Here is a 20298-nt window from a genome sequence, read left to right on the forward strand (position 1 = left end):
AGCATATAAGAATACTCATATGATCTTAGCAATTGATGCAGAAAAGGCATTTGACAAAATTCAACACTTCTTCCTGATAAAGACATTCAGCAAAATTGGAATAGAAGGGAATTTCCTCCACATAGTTGGGGGGGGGGGAGAATATATATATGAAAAACCAAGAAATAATATCATTTTCAATGGAGAAAGACTAAGTATTTTCTATTCAATATTGAAAGTGCTTGCTAGGGTAATACAAGAGAAGGAAATAAAAAGTATCCAGATCAGAAAAGATAGATAGATAGATAGATAGATAGATAGATAGATAGATAGATAGAGTGAAACTGTCACTATATATAGATGTTAAAATAGTGTACACAGAAAACTCCAAGGACTCAACAACAACAAAAAAACCAAACAAACCACGAAACTGTTGGAGCTATTAGACTAATTTAATAGAATGGTAGGATATAAGATCAAAATCCAAAAATCTGTGGAATTCCTCTACAATAACAAAGAAAACTCAGAGAAGGATACCAAGAAAGCAGTACTATTAAAATAGCCAATCACAATTGAGATACTTGGGAGTGAACATAACTACAGACACAAAATACCTGTACAAAGAAAACTACTGTGCATTTCCGCGAGACAAAATAAATGACCTAAAGAAATGGGAGAAGGTTCCCTGTACATGGCTAGGAAGACTCAATATAGTGAAAATAACAATCCTAGCAAATACAATTCCAATCCAAATACCAAATTTCTTTTTCAAGGAGATCAAAAGGGAAATTGTCAAATTCATTTGGAAAGGAAAGAGGCCCCAAATAAGCAAAGCACTTCTGAAAACAATACGTGGGAGACAGCACTCCCTGACCTCAAAATCCACTGCACAGCAGTAGTAACCAAAATAGCATGGTACTGTACAATGGCAGACACATAGATCAATGGAACAGAATTGAGAACTCAGAAATGGACCTAGCCATCTATGCTCAACTGATATTCAACAAGGAAATAAAACCTATCAAATGGGGAAATGACAACCTCTTCAACAAATGGTGCTGGCATTTCTGCTACGTGCAGAAAGCTTAAACAGGATGCACATGTCACACCATACACAAAAATCAACTCAAGGTAATTCAAGAGAACTGGGATTAAAGTCCAAAGCCATAAAGTTAGTCAGAGATAAACTGAGATCACTCTTAGAAGGCCTAGTCGATGGTATAAAGAGAGTGCCAAATACAGTCAGAAATGCACAATCTGGAGAGGATAAATTGATGAATAGGACCTTCTAAAGATTAAATCCCTATGTGCATCAAAAGATTTTCCAACAGAGTGAAAAGAAAACCTACTGACTGGTTAAAAAAGCAATTGGCAATACCATTTCAGACAAGCGTCTCATATCAAAAGTTTACAGAATCCTACAGTGCCTCCACAAGAAAAAGACCAATAACACAATTACAAAATGAGCAAAAGACATGGAAAGAATTTTCACAGAGGAACTACTCAGATGGCCAACAGACATATGAAGAAATGTTCAAAATCACTGGCAAATCCACAGTGAGATCTCACCAAATAGCAGTGGCAGAGCAGTGGCAGGACAGCAAGTAATAAATGTTGGAGAGGATGTGGAGAGACAGAAAAGCTGATCATAGAAATTCCATATGACCCAGCTATTCCACTGCTTGGGATACATCCCAAGAAAATTAGAACTGAGACACAAACTGACATTTGTATACCAGTATGGATAGCAGCATTATTCACCATCCCAAGAACATGGAAACTGCCCACATGTCCAACCACAATCAAATGGATTGTGAGACTATAGTATATTCACATGATGGAATACTACACAGCATGCAAGAGCAATGATCTTGTAAATCACTACCCCAGAACACTTGATTGTGCTTATGTGAAACGTATACTTGGACCAGGAAGCAGTTCTCAGAACAGAGCAGGGAAACACTGCATGGTTCAAAATCAGGAAAGGGGTGCATCCTGTCTCCATACCTTTTCAATCTATATGCAGAACAGATCATTCAGCAAGCTAGGCTTTATGAGGAGGAATGTGGCATCAGGATTCAGGTAGACTCATCAACAACCTGTGTTATGCAGATGACACACCTTGCTAACTGAAGATCTGAAGTGCTTGCTGCAGAAGGTCAAGGACTGTATTCTTCAATATGGATTGAAGTGCAACATCTAGAAGACAAAGGTTCTCACACTAGGCCAATTGGCAGCACCAAAATAGATGAAGAGATTGAGGTTTGTTAACAATCACAGCTTGCTCAGCTCCACAATCAATACTCTTAATACCAGCAGCCAAGAAGTAAAAAGACAAATTGCATTACAAAAATCTGCTGTCAGGGCCCTCTCCAGAGTGTGATGTCAAGTGTAGAGACTAAGGTGCACCTAATCCAGGCCATCGTCCTTGCAATTACTTGCTGTGCATCAGAAAGCTCTAAGGATGACAAGAAGAATCAATACCTTTGAGTTGTGGTGCTGGAGAAAAGTTTTGAACATACCATGGACTGCCAAGAAAACAAATAGGTCTGTCTTGGAGAGGGTGAAACCAAGTTTCTCCTTAGAGGCTAGGATTTTGAAGCTCCATCTCACACTTTGGGCACATGGCCAGGAGAGACTGGTCTTTGGAGAAGGACATCATTCTCGGAAGGGTGGAGGTAGAGCAAGACCCTGGATGAGATGGATTGATACAGTACCTGGGGCAGTGGGGGTTGGTGTGTCAGAATTAGTGAGACTGACTCAGGACAGGGCAGGGTTCAGAGCTACTGTACATATGGTTGCTATGGGTCCCAGGTGACTTGATGCCACATATCAGCAATAGCCTAACTTGGGAAGGACTGAAGAACATTACGCTAGATGAACTAACTCAGTGCCATAACGACAAATATTGTATTGACCATTATTGTAGAAATAGAAGGATAATTAGTAAAACATGTATTATGATCTAAGAGGGGGAAGGTAGGAGCAGAGGGGTAAGGATGGGCAGAGAGATCATCATAGGGTTGCACAATTTGATGAGTTGAAGGAAGGGTGACTTAAGGGAAATGGGAAAGATCCAATGTGAAAGCAATGTATATGAACTTTGTAACTAAACCAGTCTAAAATAAAAATTTTGCTTAAAAAAATAAAGTGAATGGCACTGGGAGTAGTAAAAAAAAAAAAAGATGGGGGAAAGACAGAGTCATTGTACCAGAAAGAATTGACTAATTTCAGGAAGTACTATATGACCAGGAGCCAATGATAAGGAAGTTGAAACTGCATTTGAAGGCATTGGCAAAAATTAAGGCCCCAGGAATTGATGGGATTAACAATTGACTTGTTTCCGTTAACAGATGCAGACCTGGATGCACTCACCTGTCTATCCCAGGAAATTTGGAGGACAGCTGTCTAACAAAAAAAATTGGAAGAGCTCCAAATTTGTTCCCATTCCCAAGAAAGGTGATCCAACAGAGTATCAAAACTATTAAACTGTGTATCACATGCAAGCAAAATTCTGGTGAAGAGCATTCAAAACAACTAGTACAGAACATAGATAGAGAACTGCCAGAAGTTCAAGCAACAATTAGAAGATGCTTTGGCACCAGGCATATCATTGCCAATGTCGGATGAATCCTGGCTGAAAGTAAAGAATACCAGAAGAATGTCTATTTATGATTTATTTAAAGACATTTGACCGTGTGGATCAAAACACATTATGACTAACAGAAGAAAGGGAATCCGAGAGAAACATATACCTAGACCAAGAGGCTGTTGTGCAAACAGAGCAAGGGAACACTACATCACTACAGGGTTTAAAATAAAGGAGTGTGTCAGGGTTGTAGTCTTGTCTCCATACCTATTGAATCTGTATGTTGGGCCAACTACTCAAGAAGCTGTACTCTATGAAGAAGAATGTGGCATCAATATTGGAGAAGAACTCCTCAAATAACTGCATTAAGCTGATGACACAACCTTGCTTGCTTAAAGTGCAAAGGATTTGAAGTACTTGTAGTAGGTGAAAAAACACAGCCTTCAGTATGTATTACATCTCGATATCAAGAAAACAAAGATTTTTACCATTGGATCAACATGATAGATGGAGAAAAAATTGAAACTGTCAGCAACTTCAGCTATTCCTTGGAGAAGGATATGATGCTGAGAAGGGCAGATGGTCAGCAGAGGAAAAGAAGACCCTCAACCAGGTGGATTTACACAGTGGTTGCCGCAATGCGCTTGAGTGTGTTAGTGAATATGAGGATGGCACTGTTTAGAACAGGGTTCAGATTATTGTTCATAGGATTGCCATGGGTTGTACTTGATTGGATAGCATCTAACAGCCACAACAGTGAACAGCCATCTAAGGTACAACTATTGGTCTCTACTTGTCTTGGGTAAAGAAAAGCAAAGATGCAGACAATTAATGCGTACACTAAAACATCTTCTGAACTTCATTTTCCACAACCCTGAACTAGCTGAATCCTCTGACATTTTTGGCTAGTGGCCCAAAAGTAGTGCTTAGTAATGATGCCTCGCTACCATTACTAAAAGAAATCATAATAGAGAGTCCTGGATAGAGTAGTCAATAAATCACAATAATGACCACACTTTTTTGACAGAGATTGACAAAACCCTCAAGAATTTGACCCTTAGTTGCCTTTTAAGCTAGGAACTGAACTTACCTTGTGGCAAAATTTGGAGCCAAACAATAGACATTTATAGGGTGAACACTAAGGAGATACTCATTTCTTAAAACAATCCACCAGATGAGATTATAAGTGCAGCATTTGTCCAGAAAAAAAAATCTAAGAAGGTAGGAAGGGAGAAGATGGAAAGATGAAAGGAAACTAGAACTGTACAAAGATAATGGGGGCCGTGATACTACAAAATGGATTGTATTCAATGACATAAAATGTGTGAGTGAAGGAAATGCCAATTTGTCATGTCAAATTTTGCTAAAATTAATATAAAAAGTAAAGGCTGTAGATTAGAGTAGACATTTCTCCATAAAATATGCACAGATGACCAATTCTGAATGAAAAGATGGTCAGTGTTACTGGGCAGTGTGTCTTTTACTAATAGTACCCCTGGAGAAGAGTATTGAATGTACCATAGACTACCAAGAAAACAAACAGATTCATCCTGGCAAGGGTTAAACCGGGCTACTCCTTTGAGGCAAAGATTCTGGGGCTTCGTCTGACATACTTTGGACATGTTGTAAGAAGGGACAGGTCCTTGGAGAGGGACATCATGCCTGGGAGGGTGGAGGGACAGCACAGGATGGGAAGACCCTCTATGAGGTGGATTGATTCAGTGACTGAGGTAATCGGGATGGGTGTGTCAGAGGCCGTGCATTGGCACAGAATAGAGCAGGGTTTAGGGCTGTTGTACATAGGGTCGCTATGAGTCACAAGCGACTCGACGGCACATAACAACAACAACCCTATAGAACTGCCACATTGGATTTCTAATCTTTATGATAACAGAATATCAGGACTTTACTCCCTCTGAACTGCTGGTGGGCTTGAACTTGTGACATTTTTTAGTTAATGATTTAGCATGTAACCATTATATTTCCGATGCTCCTCATTCAACATGCCAGTAATATGTGAGGAAAATGAAAATCAAAGTCACAATGAGATGTCAGTTTACACCTATTTTGATGGCCACTGTAGACTATAACAAGTGTTGGTGAGGATATAGAAAAAATAGGAACTCGCATTCAATGCTTATGTGTACGTTAAAAGTTACAGTTGCTGTGAAAAACCTTTGATGATTCCTCAAAGAGTTAAACATAAGACCTAACAGTTTCCTTCTTAAATACGTATCCAAAAGAATTTAAAATACCCAGTCATTCCAATATTATTCATAGTAGTATAACATAGAAACCAATGAATGGAAGACTAAAATGTAGTATATACATACAGTAGAATACTATTCAGTCATAATGTTAAATGATGTTTTTATACATGCTGCCACATAAGGCAATGTGTCAGGTTCATTCAACCACATGACGTATTATACTAGGTGAAATAAATCAGATACAAAAGGACAAATATAATCCTATTTATGAAATAGAAAACTAGTTAGTACTAAGTACTAGAGAAAGCAATAGAGAATTATTGAAAGGGGACAAAATTGTGATAAGTAAAATTGGAAACATTACACAGTTTGTAAGAGTTACAGCTAGGCATACATTTAGTGCTCATTACATAAGAGCTATTTTTGTTATAACTGCTACAAGATAGCTGAGGAAAGGTAAAATATGGAAGTTATTGCAAGAAGAACTGCTACAAATGATAAAAGTCAGATTTTAGGTTTTTATAATATTAATTGTATATTAGTCAAGCTTTGTGTAGTTGTAGCTTTTCAAAGGTACATTCTACAACCAAACCACAGGAAATCCTGTAACTCCGGTTAAGCTCAAATATTGTATAACATGCTATATAAGGCATTATAAAGGTTAAAAAGAGGACTGTATAAGTGATTTAAAACAAGTATCTTTGCTGATGTTAACTAGATCTTGGCTAAAAGCAGAGAATTATGTGTACTTGTATTTTATTAACTATACAAAGTCACTTGACTGTGTAGATGATAATTTATCAGCAACACTGAAAAGGAAAGGAATTCCAGAACACTTTATTGTGTTCTTGGAGAATAGATCAAGAGACAGCTTTTTAAATAGAATGCAGAGTGAATAATACAACATGCTGGACTATATGAAGAAACATATGACATCAAGAGTAGAGGAAGACTCATTAGTAGCCACTGCAAAGACAGAGGGGAAAGAAAAGACCAAGATGGATGTCAAAAGAAACTCTGAATATTGCTCTACAACACAGAAACCAAAGCAAAGGGAAGAAATCCAGAAGTAAGGAGGTGAACAGAAGATTTCAAAAGGCAGCACAAGAAGACAACACATTCTAATAGACAAAGTATTATAATGTAATGTGCAAGAAGTTAAAGTTGGAAAATCAAAAGGGATGAACTCCCTTGGCATTTGTTAAGCCCAAGGAATTTAAGAACACATTGAAGCCTTGAGTTGCAGTACTTAAAGATACTGAAGACAGGTGGGTGGCGGGGTCAGCTGACCTGAGCAAGGCAGAGGGGTTGATCCAGGCCGCTTGCCTCAGCTTTAGGCTTGCCTACACCATGGCGAGTCAGTCGCAGGGCATTCAGGAGCTGCTGCAGGCCGAGAAGGTGTCAGAGGCCCGCAAGCGGAAGAACCGGAGGCTGAAGCAGGCCAAAGAAGAAGCACAGGCTGAAATTGAACAGTACCGCCTGCAGAGGGAGAAAGAGTTCAAGGCCAAGGAAGCTGCGGCTCTAGGATCCCATGGCAGTTGCAGCACTGAGGTGGAGAAGGAGACCCAGAAGAAGATGGCTATCCTCCAGACCTACTTCCGGCAGAACAGAGGTGATGTCCTAGATGATCTCCTGAGCTTTGTGTGTGACATCCGGCCCGAAATCCGTGAAAACTACCACATAAATGGATAGGAGAGGAAGAGACCCCTGCTCCATGGATTGGCGTTTTAGATGCTGTGACATGGAATAAGATTTAGCAAAGCTTTCTTCTTGTGACAAAGCATTAAATTATTTCTGTATATTATAAATTTCTTTACTTTTTGGAGAGTAGCAAAACCTAGTACTTTGTGTAGATTTAGAGCTTATCCAAAGATTTCATCTTTTTACCTCATATTTCTAATAAACGTTAACAATTTTCTTGGGCTTTTTAGCTGTAGTTAGCATATATCAATTTGAGTTCTTTCTTAGATAGCTAGTAAAAGGAAAACAATTCTTCAAAGAAAGAAATGGGTTAAGTATTTCATTTCCCTAAATCTTTCTTGAAGGTCAGGGGCTTTATTGATGAAAAAGTAGTCAATAGGTTTTTTTGTAACTTGTTTGAATAGCAGCCCGCCTTAAAAGAATCCTTTCTGTTAGAAAAATGAATAGAGGTTTTCTCTGCTTTCCAAAAGTAGAGCTTTCTCTTGACACCTTTATTAAACCAAAATGAAATGAAGGTGCAGTTAACGTTCATTTATGTGGGAAAAATTTTAAACATTCTCGACCCCCAAAATAAGTTACCAAATAACGCATAAAGCCGAAAAAAGTTAATATAATGTTCAGACAATTCAGAACTGATGGCTCAATGTTGAAATGCTGAGTGTAGTAACCACGAAAGGAGCTTGGTAACACTGAATGCTTCGTGTGCACTGTTGCAAGAACAAATGCCTGGATGCTGGTTTCACTCTTTTTGCCTTTTTTCTGTAAATTTACTTCAGTTCATGGAAACAGGTACTAAAGCAGGCCCTTTGTTAAGTGAGGTGACATACAGTGGCCTTTCGGAAAGCAGAACATACTTGTAGTAGTCTAGTTGGGGCTGCTCTTGAGTTTCTTGTAGAAGTTACTAGATAGTATAATATGGAAACTTGTTACTTGTTATTAATATACTGGTAATCATTTAAAAGTAAAGATTCTTTGTCATGCAAAAAAAAAAAAGATACTGAAGACAGAATGAATATTGGATGACCCAGGAAGCATCAAAAGAAGATGAAAAGAGTACACAGAGGCACTATACAAAAAAGAACTGGGTAACAAGAATTTCATGAAACAACATATGATTAGGAGCCTGTATTAATGAAAGAGCAAATTCAAGCTAGTTTGAAGGAATTGGCAAAAATAAAAGACCCTACCAATTGACATATTTCAGCAAACAGATGCTTCCCTGGATCTACTCACCTGGTTATGTCGAGAAATCTGGAGGACAACCACCTGGCCAACTGACTAAAAGAGATCTGTATTTATTCCCATGCAAAAAAAGTGATCCTAGAGTGTGGAAATTAGCAAACGATATCAGTAATGACACATGCAGCAAGATCCTGCTGAAGATTATCCAGAAACGACTGGAACAGTCAGTACATCAGCAGAGAACTGGGTTTAGAAGAGGCCATGGTACTAGGGACATCATTGCCAATGTCAGGTGGGTCTTAGCCAGAAGCAGAGAGTATCAGAGAAATGTCTATCCACAACAGACTATGGATAACTGAGAAGAACGGGAATCCCAGAATACTGGATTGTGCTTATGCAAAACCTATACTTGGGCATGAAAGCAGTCCCCAGAACAGAGCAAGGAAACACTGCATAGCTCAGAATAATAAAAGGAATGCATCAAGGATGCATCCTGTCTCTATACCTTTTCAATCTATACACAGAACAGATCATTTGGAAGGTTGGGCTTTATGAGGTGAAATGTGGCTTCAGGATTGGTGGAAGACTCAACAACCTACGTTATGCAGATGACATAACCTTGCTTGCTGAAATGGAAAAGGATCTGAAGTTCTTGCTGCAGAAGGTCAAGGACTGCAGCCTTCAATGTGGACTAAAGCACAATATCAAGAAGAATAAGATTCTCACACTGGGCCAATTGGCAGTATGAAAGGAGAAGAGGTTGAGGTTGTTACCCATTACAGTGTGTTCTGCTCCATAATCAACCCTCGTGGCACCAAAAGTCCAAATCAAAAGATGAATTGTGTTGGGGAAATCTGCTGTCAGGGCCCTTTCCAGAGTACTGAAAAGCAACAATATCAGTCTAGAGACAAGGTGCATCTAATCCAGGCCATGGTCTTCTTCATGGTTACCTGCTATGCATCAGTGAGCTGGAAAATGACCAAGGATGACAGAAGAATTGTTGCCTTTTGAGTTGTGCTGGAAAAGGGTTTTGAACATACCATGAACCAACAAAACAAATAGGTCTGTCTTGGAGAGGATGAAAACAAGTTTCTCCTTGGAGGCTAGGATTTTGAAGTTCCATCTTATATACTTTGGGCACATGGCCAGGAAGATCAGGTCCTTAGAGAAAGATACCAAGCTTGGAAGTGTGGAGGTACAGTGCAGAACAAGAAGTTCCTGGATGAGATGATTTGATACGGTAACTGGGGCAAGGGTAGGTGTGTCGGAGTCAGTGAGACTGGCTCAGGACAGGGCAAGCTTCAGAAGGTCGTTGTGAGTAATAGGTGACTAGACAGCACAAAACAACAGCAGGAAACAATAAGAAACCTAACTAAATTGGAAAATATTCCCTGTTCATGGATAGGAAGACACAACATAATGAAAATGACAATCCTACCAGAAGCAGTCTGAGTTCAGTGCAGACTTAATACCAATACAAAATTCATTCCTCAGAAGATAGTAATTTCCAGTTTCATTTGGGAAGGAAAGAGACTTAAACAGCAAAGGTCTTCTAAGAAACAAAAATACAGTTGGAAGCATCTTACTTCCTGATCTGAAGATGTACTACATAGTTGTAGTAATCAAAACAGCATGGTATTGATACAATGACAGACAGACAGATCAATGCAATGAAATTGAGGATCCAGAAATCAACCTGTGGTTAACTGATCTTTGACAAGGTAATAAAACTCTTTAAATGGGGAAATGACAACCTTTTAACAAATGGTGCTGACAAAACTGGATATCTGCCTGCACAAAATGGAAACATAATCCGCATTTTACATCATACACAAAAACTAACTCAAAATGGGTCTGAGACCTGGAGGAAACATCCCAAACCATAATGATCTTCAGAGACAAAATGGGAACAAAATTAGAAGCCCTGGACTGTAGCATAATTAGACTTTCAAACATAGCCAAAATTGCACAACAGGGAGAAGATCAGATCAAGAATGGCCCTTCTTAAAATCAACTCTGTGTATGCATCATAAACTTTCTGCATCAGAATAAAAAGAAAGCCCACAGATCTGAGGAAATATATTTGGCAACCTTTCATATAAAGGTCTCATTACCAAAGTTTACAGAATATTACAGGGCCCCCACCAAAAAAAAAAAACAACACAGTCACAAAATAGGCAAAAGATATAAAAAGACTCTTTACAAAGTAAGACATTCAGATGGCAAAAAAACCACATGAAGAAATGTTCAAAATCACTGAGATGCTGCCTCACTCCAGCAATAGTCACAAAATTCAGCAAATAAAAAATGTTGGGATGGATGCACAGCTGGTAGGTTTGTAAAATGGTATAACTGCTATGGAAGGCTTTTTACTGTTTTCTCAAAAAGCTGAACATAGAAATCCCATATGGCTCAGTTATCCCACTTCTACAAATATATCCCAAAGAAATCAGAACTGAGACACAAATGGATATTTGTACACCTATGCTCTGGCACCACTATTCACAATAGCAAGAAAATGAAAGCGGCCCAAATGCCCATCAACAAATGAATGGATTGAGAAATTCATTTATTGATGGGCATTTGGGCAGCTTCCATTCATGCAATGGAGTACTATGCTGCACTAAGGAGCAATGATTTTGTGAAATACTTGGGAAAAATTATTTTGTAAAAAACTTGAGAAAGACTAGAGAGCGTTTTGCTGAGTGAAGGTATCTCAGCCATATAAGCTATGACATATTGCACAAGGTCAATATTGTGAAAATATGAGGATAACTGAGTAAGATATGTATAAATGTTTAAAATGAAAAGGGTGGAGGGGTGAAAATCACTGAGATAGCAGAGATCAGTGGGTGGAGGGAGGGGTGAAGTAATGGGAAAAGTTCGTGAGGGCCTAAAAAGATAGGGTAGAGCAATGGTAATCATATAAACTATTATGAATGCTATAGAAGAAGAATTGATGCCTTTGAGCGTATTGAATACCATGGACTGCTAGAACAAACAGGTTTGTCCTAGAGAGAGTGAAACTAGGCTGCTCCTTAGAGTCTTGGAGGCAAGGATTTTGAAGCTCTATTTGACATACTTTGGGCATGTTGCAAGAAGAGACCAGTCCTTGGAGAGGGACATCATGCTTGGAAGCCTGGAGGGAAAGCAACAAGAGAGGAAGACTCGGGATGAGATGGATTGACTCAGTGGCTGAAGTAATGGTGTGTCAGAGACAGTGAGGTTGGCTCAAGACAGAGCAGGGTTCAGAGCTGTACAAAAGGGTTGCTGTGAGTTGCGAGTGACTTGATGGCATATAACAACAACACGTGAATGCTTGTATAAAATACAAAGTACATGTACAAAACAAAATTTGTAAATTATTAAAAGCAATTATGAATGCTTGTATAAAATACAAAATACATGTACCAAACAAAATTTGTAAATTATTAAGACATTTACCAAAAAAAAACCTCAATGGAAGGTCATTTTTTAATTGGATTATTCTTAAAAGCAAGAGCATTCAGGTGATATACACACTTGCATACAAATATAGAGGTAATAATTCTATTTAAATTGTCTGTCAGAGGCTAGTTTTTCTAGAGGAGCACAACAAATGAAGCTCAGACTGATAGATAATTTATTTCATGGAAAAAATCATGTACTATAGAGCCTGGCAGGTCTCAGGTCTGTGGGCAGTCTACAGGAGAGAAGTCTGAAGAGGTTAATAAGTCTGAGTCATCAGCAGGCAGGGTTGCAGAGGTCAGCCAGCAGGGTCCAGGGAACAAAGTGGACTGATAGAGTTGAAGACTACAGGGTCAAGTCTTGAGGTCACAACTAGCCAGATGCAGGATCAGATAAAAATCTCTGTAGACTTGCCAGAGAGTTCATAAGCATATTCTATGTTTATGAGCACTTCTGAGGCAACTTCATGAGATCTGGCTGTGCCTATATTTACAAAAGCACCTCAAGTCCTGCTTCTTTAATGTCCTAGTGATTAGAATTTACAATACATAGAATAGTCACATTATACTGAGAATTATGTCTATGTTGGCACAGTATTAGCCATCATAATGTCAAATTTTCATCTCAGGAAATGCTAATGTCAGTAAGAAGGAAGTCAGTATATTCTGGTTTCCTGGGAAGTAATAAAGAGGCTTTGAATGTGGTAAATTAGAAGTCTGGTGTATCAGAATATGCAAGGATTGACTTCTGACACCCAGAGGACAGAATAGAAGAATTTGGGGGTTATCTTTTTAAAGACTGTGGTAGAAATTATGGAAGATCACCCTGGGAGAGAAGAGAGAACAAAGAATTGACATTAGAGAACATGTACTGTAAAAGGAGGAAAAGGGAGAGGAGTCATGGAAGTAATAGTTAAGAAGCAAGAGAGCTTAAAGTTCACAAGTTAAAAGATGATAGAATTGGCAAAAGGGAGAGGCAGTGGTGAGAAAGGGAGACATTACTATAGGATTTAATGATTGACGTCACTGCTGATCTGTATGTGGGCATGTTCTTCCCTTCTGCTTCATATGTCATAGGATTACAAAGAAATCAGGAATGACTGGATGGTGAGGAAGTGAAGGCAATGTATACAAACAGTTCTTTGAATAAGTTTCACAGTTAAAAGAAGAAGTGGAATACAGTAATAACTGTTTCCAATAAATATTTCCATTGTTGTCTTTAAACATGAGGATAGTTTTAGCTGAGTAGAGCAGAGAGAGATAATACTTAAAGAATCAAGAGAAGAAGATGAGTTCTGGAAGGAATAGGATGAAATTAATTGGTGAATAGACTTCAAAAGAGTTCTATCTAATTTGGAGACAAGTAGAGAGATGCAATGAGAGTATATCATGAAATTTGAGTGGGAAAGGAAAATGGGAGAGTAAGAAGTTCTTACTCTCTCAGGAAGGAATCTGCTGAGAGAAAAAATTAAGGGTACTAAGGAATGCAGCAAAGATGAGTAGAATTGAAAGGTTGTCAGAATTGTAAGCTGGAGTCATTAGTCTGGATCTGTGTGGAGAGTGTGACTGTGTATCTTTCTCCAGGAATACTCAACCTGTTGGTGACAAGAAAAGTCAATGCAGTATGTTCCCAAGACTGGAAAAAAAAAAAAGTATTGACAGAAGATCATGGGGACAAGGGATTCTAATGATTTACCAAGTGCTTTATTGAAATAACAACAGGAACTTCTAGATGGGTAAGGATGCAAGTCAAGTCCAAAGACATTGAAGGCTTTTATGAGGAAATTCAGTAGAAGAATAGAAATTATGGATTAAAAACGATGGTCAGGTTTTATAAGAGTGTGAAGGATTAGAGCTGTAGAATCTTGAATGTTGAACTGGTTTATGCCAATTGCTGACTAAAATGGAATGGGGTTGGGAATAAAAATAGATAATTTGAGGCAAAAGTGTTAGTAGAATATTATTTCACCAGGTTATTGGTAGACAATAGAATAGAAGCAAGGTTATGATCCTCTTGGAGGGAGATTAACAAGAGTGATTAGAAAGTTGAAAAAGTTGATGAGATTCAACTAATAGAGAAGACTTGGTGAATCAAGGTCAAAGAATAATAGTGCAAAAGGAATGATAAAATGCGAGGACACTGGGATTTAGATAACTCTTGTTCCAGGTCACAAACTCACTTTGATATTGGACCAATTGCTTACTATCACTAAGCTTCAGTTTCTTCATCTGTGAGAAGAAGATTGTATATCTTATTATAAGAGTTAAATTAGCTAATATATGAAAAGTATATAGCCCAGAACCTATCAAAATAAATATACTAGATTCTTTCGCTGCTGCTATTACAGCATTGGGGTGTATAAAACCTATACAGATCATGCATTCAAGTGGACTATACTTTGTGAGTAAGGCATAGAATAGCCATCACTTGTGGCCAGTCATATGATACTAATTAGTACGAATAGCTGTATTCCTCACATCTCTCACCTTTAAGCATCAGGAGTGACTTACTATATTACACTGAACCTTTTTAGGGGCTTTATGTCACAATGGAATGGGAGAAAGATGGGTGATCTGCCATGTAATTTCTAGCCTCAAAACCAGCTGGAGGCTCTGACTCAACGGCATTGAGTGAATGAGTGATCATAAGAGATACAACTCAGTAGAATGAGCTCATGGAGTACAGATATGTACCACATCAGAATCAGTTGCAGGAAAGTTGCATAGATAATTTCTGGAGTTTGGGCTGGCAGTGCCAGAGCTTGAAACTGGAAAGGTTTGGGTAGTAATCTGGATGGCCATAAGAAGCAAGCTGATATTCATGAGACAATCTACAAATGCAGTAACAGAATCCCAAATACTGCACCCAAGGACAATTAGAGTTGTGTTCCCTGCCTTCTTCCCCCAAGGATTCTTCAGATATGCTTTGGAATCTCAGGTATAGGAAACCATTGCTTTGAAAATGAAAATTTACCTTGAGTTCTTTGTCCATTCTCCTAACTCTTAAAATCTCTGTAGGAGTTTGTTAGGTTTGTTCACATTAAAGAAAAATGTTGATTTAGGAGAATTTACCTTCCACCTTTGTTACTTCTCTTCCTTGCTGTTTTTGACAGGTGAATGGCCAAGACCTACAAAATCTTCTGCACCAGGATGCTGTAGACCTTTTTCGTAATGCAGGCTATGCTGTGTCTCTGCGGGTACAGCACAGGGTAAGTGTCACTTGCAACCAGGGGCCTGGCACCAGGCTTTCACACTGTTCTTGGAAATAAATGCTATGGGTGTTACTTTCACTCTATTTTTGTTTGTTCTTGGTTTTTCCTTCATCTGAAGAGCTTGTCTGGCACAGAGGCCCTTTGGTATTTCTTTTATCATTAAAGAGAACTCAGTAGCATGTTTGCAATGGAGGACCTGACTTCTAAGTAATGCGTTATACAGATAAAGCTCGATAACCAAATTAAAATAAGTGGGGGATCAGGGGAAGAGAGGAAGGAACCATGTCTTTGCCCTTGAAAACTTCACATTGACAATATCTGGTCTATAAAACTGAAGACAGAGATGGATATTCTTATACCCACTCTCACCCACATGAACTTTTATTTTTATCAAACTGGTGATGCTCTTGGCCAAGGCTCTAGTTCTCAAATAGTGCTCTAGGAATAAGGGAAGTAGAATTCAATCAAGGCTGTGCATATCTCTGCATCTGTTTCTCAGTTCCTAGTGTTCTATAGTTTGGATGATGGGACGGGAAGCACAGGTGGACATAATTCCTACGTAGCGCTAAGGGTTTCTCAGTGCATTCATAGCACAGGTTTAGTGCTTCTTTAAAGTTGCTCCCTCCCTGTTATGTTGGTACTCAGTGTGCTTCCCTTGGTTCCTGAGTGAGGCTTCTGAAGCTGAGAGAATTTGAGGAGAGAGTAATATTGGGAGGACAAGGCACGCATGATAACTGAGAAAACTGCTACTGTCACAAGCAGAATCTAGGTGTGGTGAGTGAGAAAACAGGCTGGTGAGAGAGGAGAGGTAATCTCTTGTTTATGCCTTGACTCTTCCCTATCTCTAAAGCTTGATAGAATTGATGCAGTATATAAAAGCACGTAAATGCAGGCATACACCTCAGATATAGGCAGGGTTCTTTTTTTGGCAAGCATATATGAAATGAAAACTAGGGTTTTTATTTGGGTGGGGGAACATCCATAAATAACATAGAAAAATAAACTTATGGTCAGGAAATTGACTTCAGACCTAAGAACAGTGTCTTCTTACTGAGGATAACCACTCAGAGAACATCTCATTGTTGGTGTGAGGTGCTGTCAAGATAACTATGACTCATAGCGACCCTCTGAACAACTTTGATCAGAGGTGGCCCATCATGCATTGTCACAATCCCCGACATGCTTGAGCACAATGGAACTTGTTACAGGCATGCCAAGAATATCTCATAGGAAATGAATTTTAAAATATAGGCATAGAATAAAGGGTAGAAATGGTAATGTATGCATAGCATTCCCTTTTAGATTGAGGGATCATGGTTTCATGGTTCCAAAATAAAGAGGTTAAATCTAATTGCTGCAAATTGGCTATTAAAAAGTGTCAAACAATGAATGAATATGAATTTCATATGCAACCCAATATAAAATAAATATAAAAATTGATATTAAGAAGGATCACACCGGGAAATAAATGAGAAGAAAGGCCACCTGCCCTCAAAAGGAAATGTCTAGACAATTGAGAATTATAACTGCTAGGATATGACTTTATAGAATTTTTTACTTATTTACCCTAAAACTTTTACCTTTATTCTACATAAGTTACATCTTTACCTGTGTCTAGTATTTACACACTAGAGGAGGAAAGACAAACCCCATTTTAGAAGGTAATGGGTACCTTTTGAGACTTGGAAAGCATTTCTGTGTAGTAGAATAACACCTGTGTCAAATTGCCCAGATTGATTTTTAATGTACTCTGACAATTTTAAATTTACCCATTTGAACAGTTCCAGAAAGATGGACCCTTCAGTAATTTCCAGGTTTCCTATAGAATCAATGGGCATTTTTGATGGTTCCCTAATAAGACACACAAAAAAGCAACGTGAAGTGGTTATAAGACAAAGGTTATCTGTCTTGAAGTTAAATGCTTCCTGATCAGACATAGGTTCTTTCTGAAGAATCAGCAGCACTGACACATTAGGTCAGGACAAAGATAAAAGACTCTTTGTACCAGCCTAGTGCTTAGGGTTTATAACTGTGAACCGTTTAGAGACCCAGTTGACCTGGGCATTTCAGTTGTAAACACACACTGGTTTAACATTCTTCTTTCTCTTTCAGTTACAGGTGCAGAATGGGCCTGTGGGACACAGGGGTGAAGGGGAGCCAAGTGGCATTCCTGTTGTCATGGTGCTGATGCCAGTGTTTGCCCTTACTGTGCTTGCAGCGTGGGCCTTCATGCGATACCGGCAGCAACTTTGATAAGCTTGCTTTTCTCCACTGTCCCCTGATGAAGAGAGAATTTTTGTTCACCCTCCTCCCCTGCTGTCTTTTCCTCTCACTGCCTGGTCAACACATGATTTGAAATGACTGAAACCCAGAATGTTGTTCAAAATCTATGCTCAATCTTCATTCTAATGAGAGAGTAAAAGTATTATAAGGAAAGTGGAAGAGAAGATTTGCTTAGAACAAATGAATTATATATATATTACTATCTCTATCAATTGAAATTGAGCTACCACCCAAAAAGGAATAGATTCAGTCTTCCTATCACTACAGATGATAATATTTTCTTAGCTGGCATAACTCAAAGGGTAGTTGGAGGAGATGAAAGGATTTTAGTGATCTTCCTTGGACACTTTTTGTGGCCTTTATTTAATTTCTAACTACACACCTGTGTGCCTATGTTAAACAGAGTAATGAAGGGAACATTTTCACTTTATAAAAAACTGCATAAAAATACATGTAGCATTAAAGCAAAGAGACAGTTATACTCTGGTTTCTGGGTTTCTTACCTGAAGGATGAGTTTGAAGAAACATTTTAAAACATATAATATGGGAGTCAATCTTTAAAGGGGATGCCCACTCTGAGTAATTTCAAAAAAAGCCAAAAAAAAACCCAGAAGCAATTATTTTTTTAAATAGTTTTGTAATTTTTTGAGTGAAAATTTACATATTTCATTCAATAATTCATACATATATTCTTTCTGACACTAATTATAATTGATTCATGAATTAGAACATTTTATTAGCTTTTATTGTATATTGCTTTTCCCTTCGCCAATTTATCTATTTATTAATTTTATTCCTCATTCCGTTTCCCTCCCTGGTAACCATCCAAGAATGATTCTGTATATAAATGTTACCTTTGCTTCTTAAAATAGTGATTTTATACCATAAAGTCCATTCTTTTGTGACTGAACCATAACTTCTTTGAGATTTACCCATGTTGTGCAATTGAAGAAACATACCCCTTTTCATAATATTTACAATGCAGTTGAAGTAAATTTGTATAATTCACAAGAAATCTGTACAGAAAAGCTTAAATATCTAAATATAAACTTACTGACCTCTGGACTACCTTAGTGTCCTTACTCTTACCTCACAGTCTTTCCTATTAGATATCATCTGAAATGGTTGTGATCAGGGCGATGGCGGTGACACCGTAGCCTATCAAGGGGAAAGACACTAAATGGAAGAAATAGCCCTCAGTACTGTAGGCTGTAGACCAGTCACATTGATTTCCAGCAAAAGCCAAGACTTGAGAAGCAAAATAGACTTAAAATCAACTCTGTTTCTACTTTTACTTCAGTTACTACGTTTTTGTTTTGCTTTTGTTGTTGTATTATGCCTTTTCATTAATAATTTTGTAGGGAAAGAAAATTATATTTGTTTTTGGAAGTAGGTGAGTTGAGTGGGTATTTCTAGCATAAACCTAGGAAAGGAAGATGAAGAAGAAATACTACCAGGGAATACGAGTTATATTTAGTAAGTAAAGATAGCTGAATTAAGGTTCATTACATGAATTAAAAGAAAATAATTTCCATTCTGCAAAGATACTGGCATATATTATCTTGACAGTAAGATTATGAGAACTTTCCCTCAGGCAGTCAGTTACATCCAGTTTTCAGTATGAAGGATCTGGTAGTTATTTTACAGATGTTGAATGTGCATCATCTGCTTTGTCTATGAAGAAAACAAGGCATTTTCTGAAAAAGAAAGTAAACTATGTTGTCTTAATGGATTTTGGTTCCAGATGGGGGAAAGAACAGCTCTTCATTTTAAAACATGCAATTGGCCAAATAGAATGACATGGTTTAAGTTGGCATCAAATTTTTTTTAGTAGGTACTCAATCAAGATTGTTTTTGAGATTGTTCTTGTTGCATGATTTTTTTCCTTTTTTAAATTTTAGTTAATTTTAATGAACATTTACAGAGATTTTGGATTTCCATTCATTCATTGTTGTACTTTTCTCCCTGCCCAGCCCTGCCCCACTCCCCCTGTCCCCCCAGTTTGCTCCTCTCTTTGAAAAGCAAAAAAAAAAAAAAAAAAAATTCCTTCTTTGGTTTACAATCCCCCTGTACCCCTCCCACCACCCCTAGTACATTCCACTATACAACCTTAATTCTGGACCCTTGTGACAACCATAATACCCTATCATATATCAAATTTAAATTATTCTCTCCCTTATCTGTTTCAATGCAGTATACATAATTTATCCAGTTTTTCTCAGTCTTACTCAACCCTGATGTCAGTCCCATTCTACAACAGTGCCACCATGCAGTATTTGTCCTTTTTGTGACTGAGATATTTCACTCAGCATAATGTCCTCCAAGGTCACCCATTTTGAATAATATTGCATGAGCTCCTTGTTTTCAATGAAGTGGAGTATTCCATTGTGTGAATATACCACAGCTTCTCTATCCATTTATTTGTTGTTGGGCTGACATCAAATTTACACAGTTGTTGTTGTTGTTATGTGCCGTCGAGTCGCAACTCATAGCGACCCTATGTACAACAGCCCTAAACCCTGCTCTGTCTTGTGCCAGTCGCACTGCCTCTGACACACCCATCCCGATTACCCCAGTCACTGAATCAATCCACCTCATAGAGGGTCTTCCCCTTCTGCGCCGTCCCTCCACCCTCCCAAGCATGATGTCCCTCTCCAAGAACCTCTCCCTCCTTACAACATGTCCAAAGTAGTCAG

At 38.3% G+C, this 20298-nt stretch overlaps 1 protein-coding gene and 1 pseudogene across 1 annotated transcript in view; both read left to right on the top strand.

Moving 5' to 3' along the window:
* Positions 1-17572, top strand: part of SYNJ2BP (synaptojanin 2 binding protein) — a 72103-nt gene extending 54531 nt beyond the window's left edge. The window contains exons 3-4 of the mRNA XM_006884731.1: positions 15221-15316; positions 17432-17572. Coding sequence (XP_006884793.1) covers positions 15221-15316; positions 17432-17572 — 237 coding nt within the window. The remainder of the gene's footprint in view (positions 1-15220; positions 15317-17431) is intronic.
* Positions 7129-7470, top strand: LOC102871718 (annotated as a pseudogene).
* Positions 17573-20298: the final 2726 nt, after the last annotated feature.

This window comes from Elephantulus edwardii, unplaced genomic scaffold, assembly GCF_000299155.1.
Source record: "Elephantulus edwardii isolate Elephantulus edwardi_28Jun2011 unplaced genomic scaffold, EleEdw1.0 scaffold00037, whole genome shotgun sequence".
NCBI lineage: Eukaryota > Metazoa > Chordata > Mammalia > Macroscelidea > Macroscelididae > Elephantulus > Elephantulus edwardii.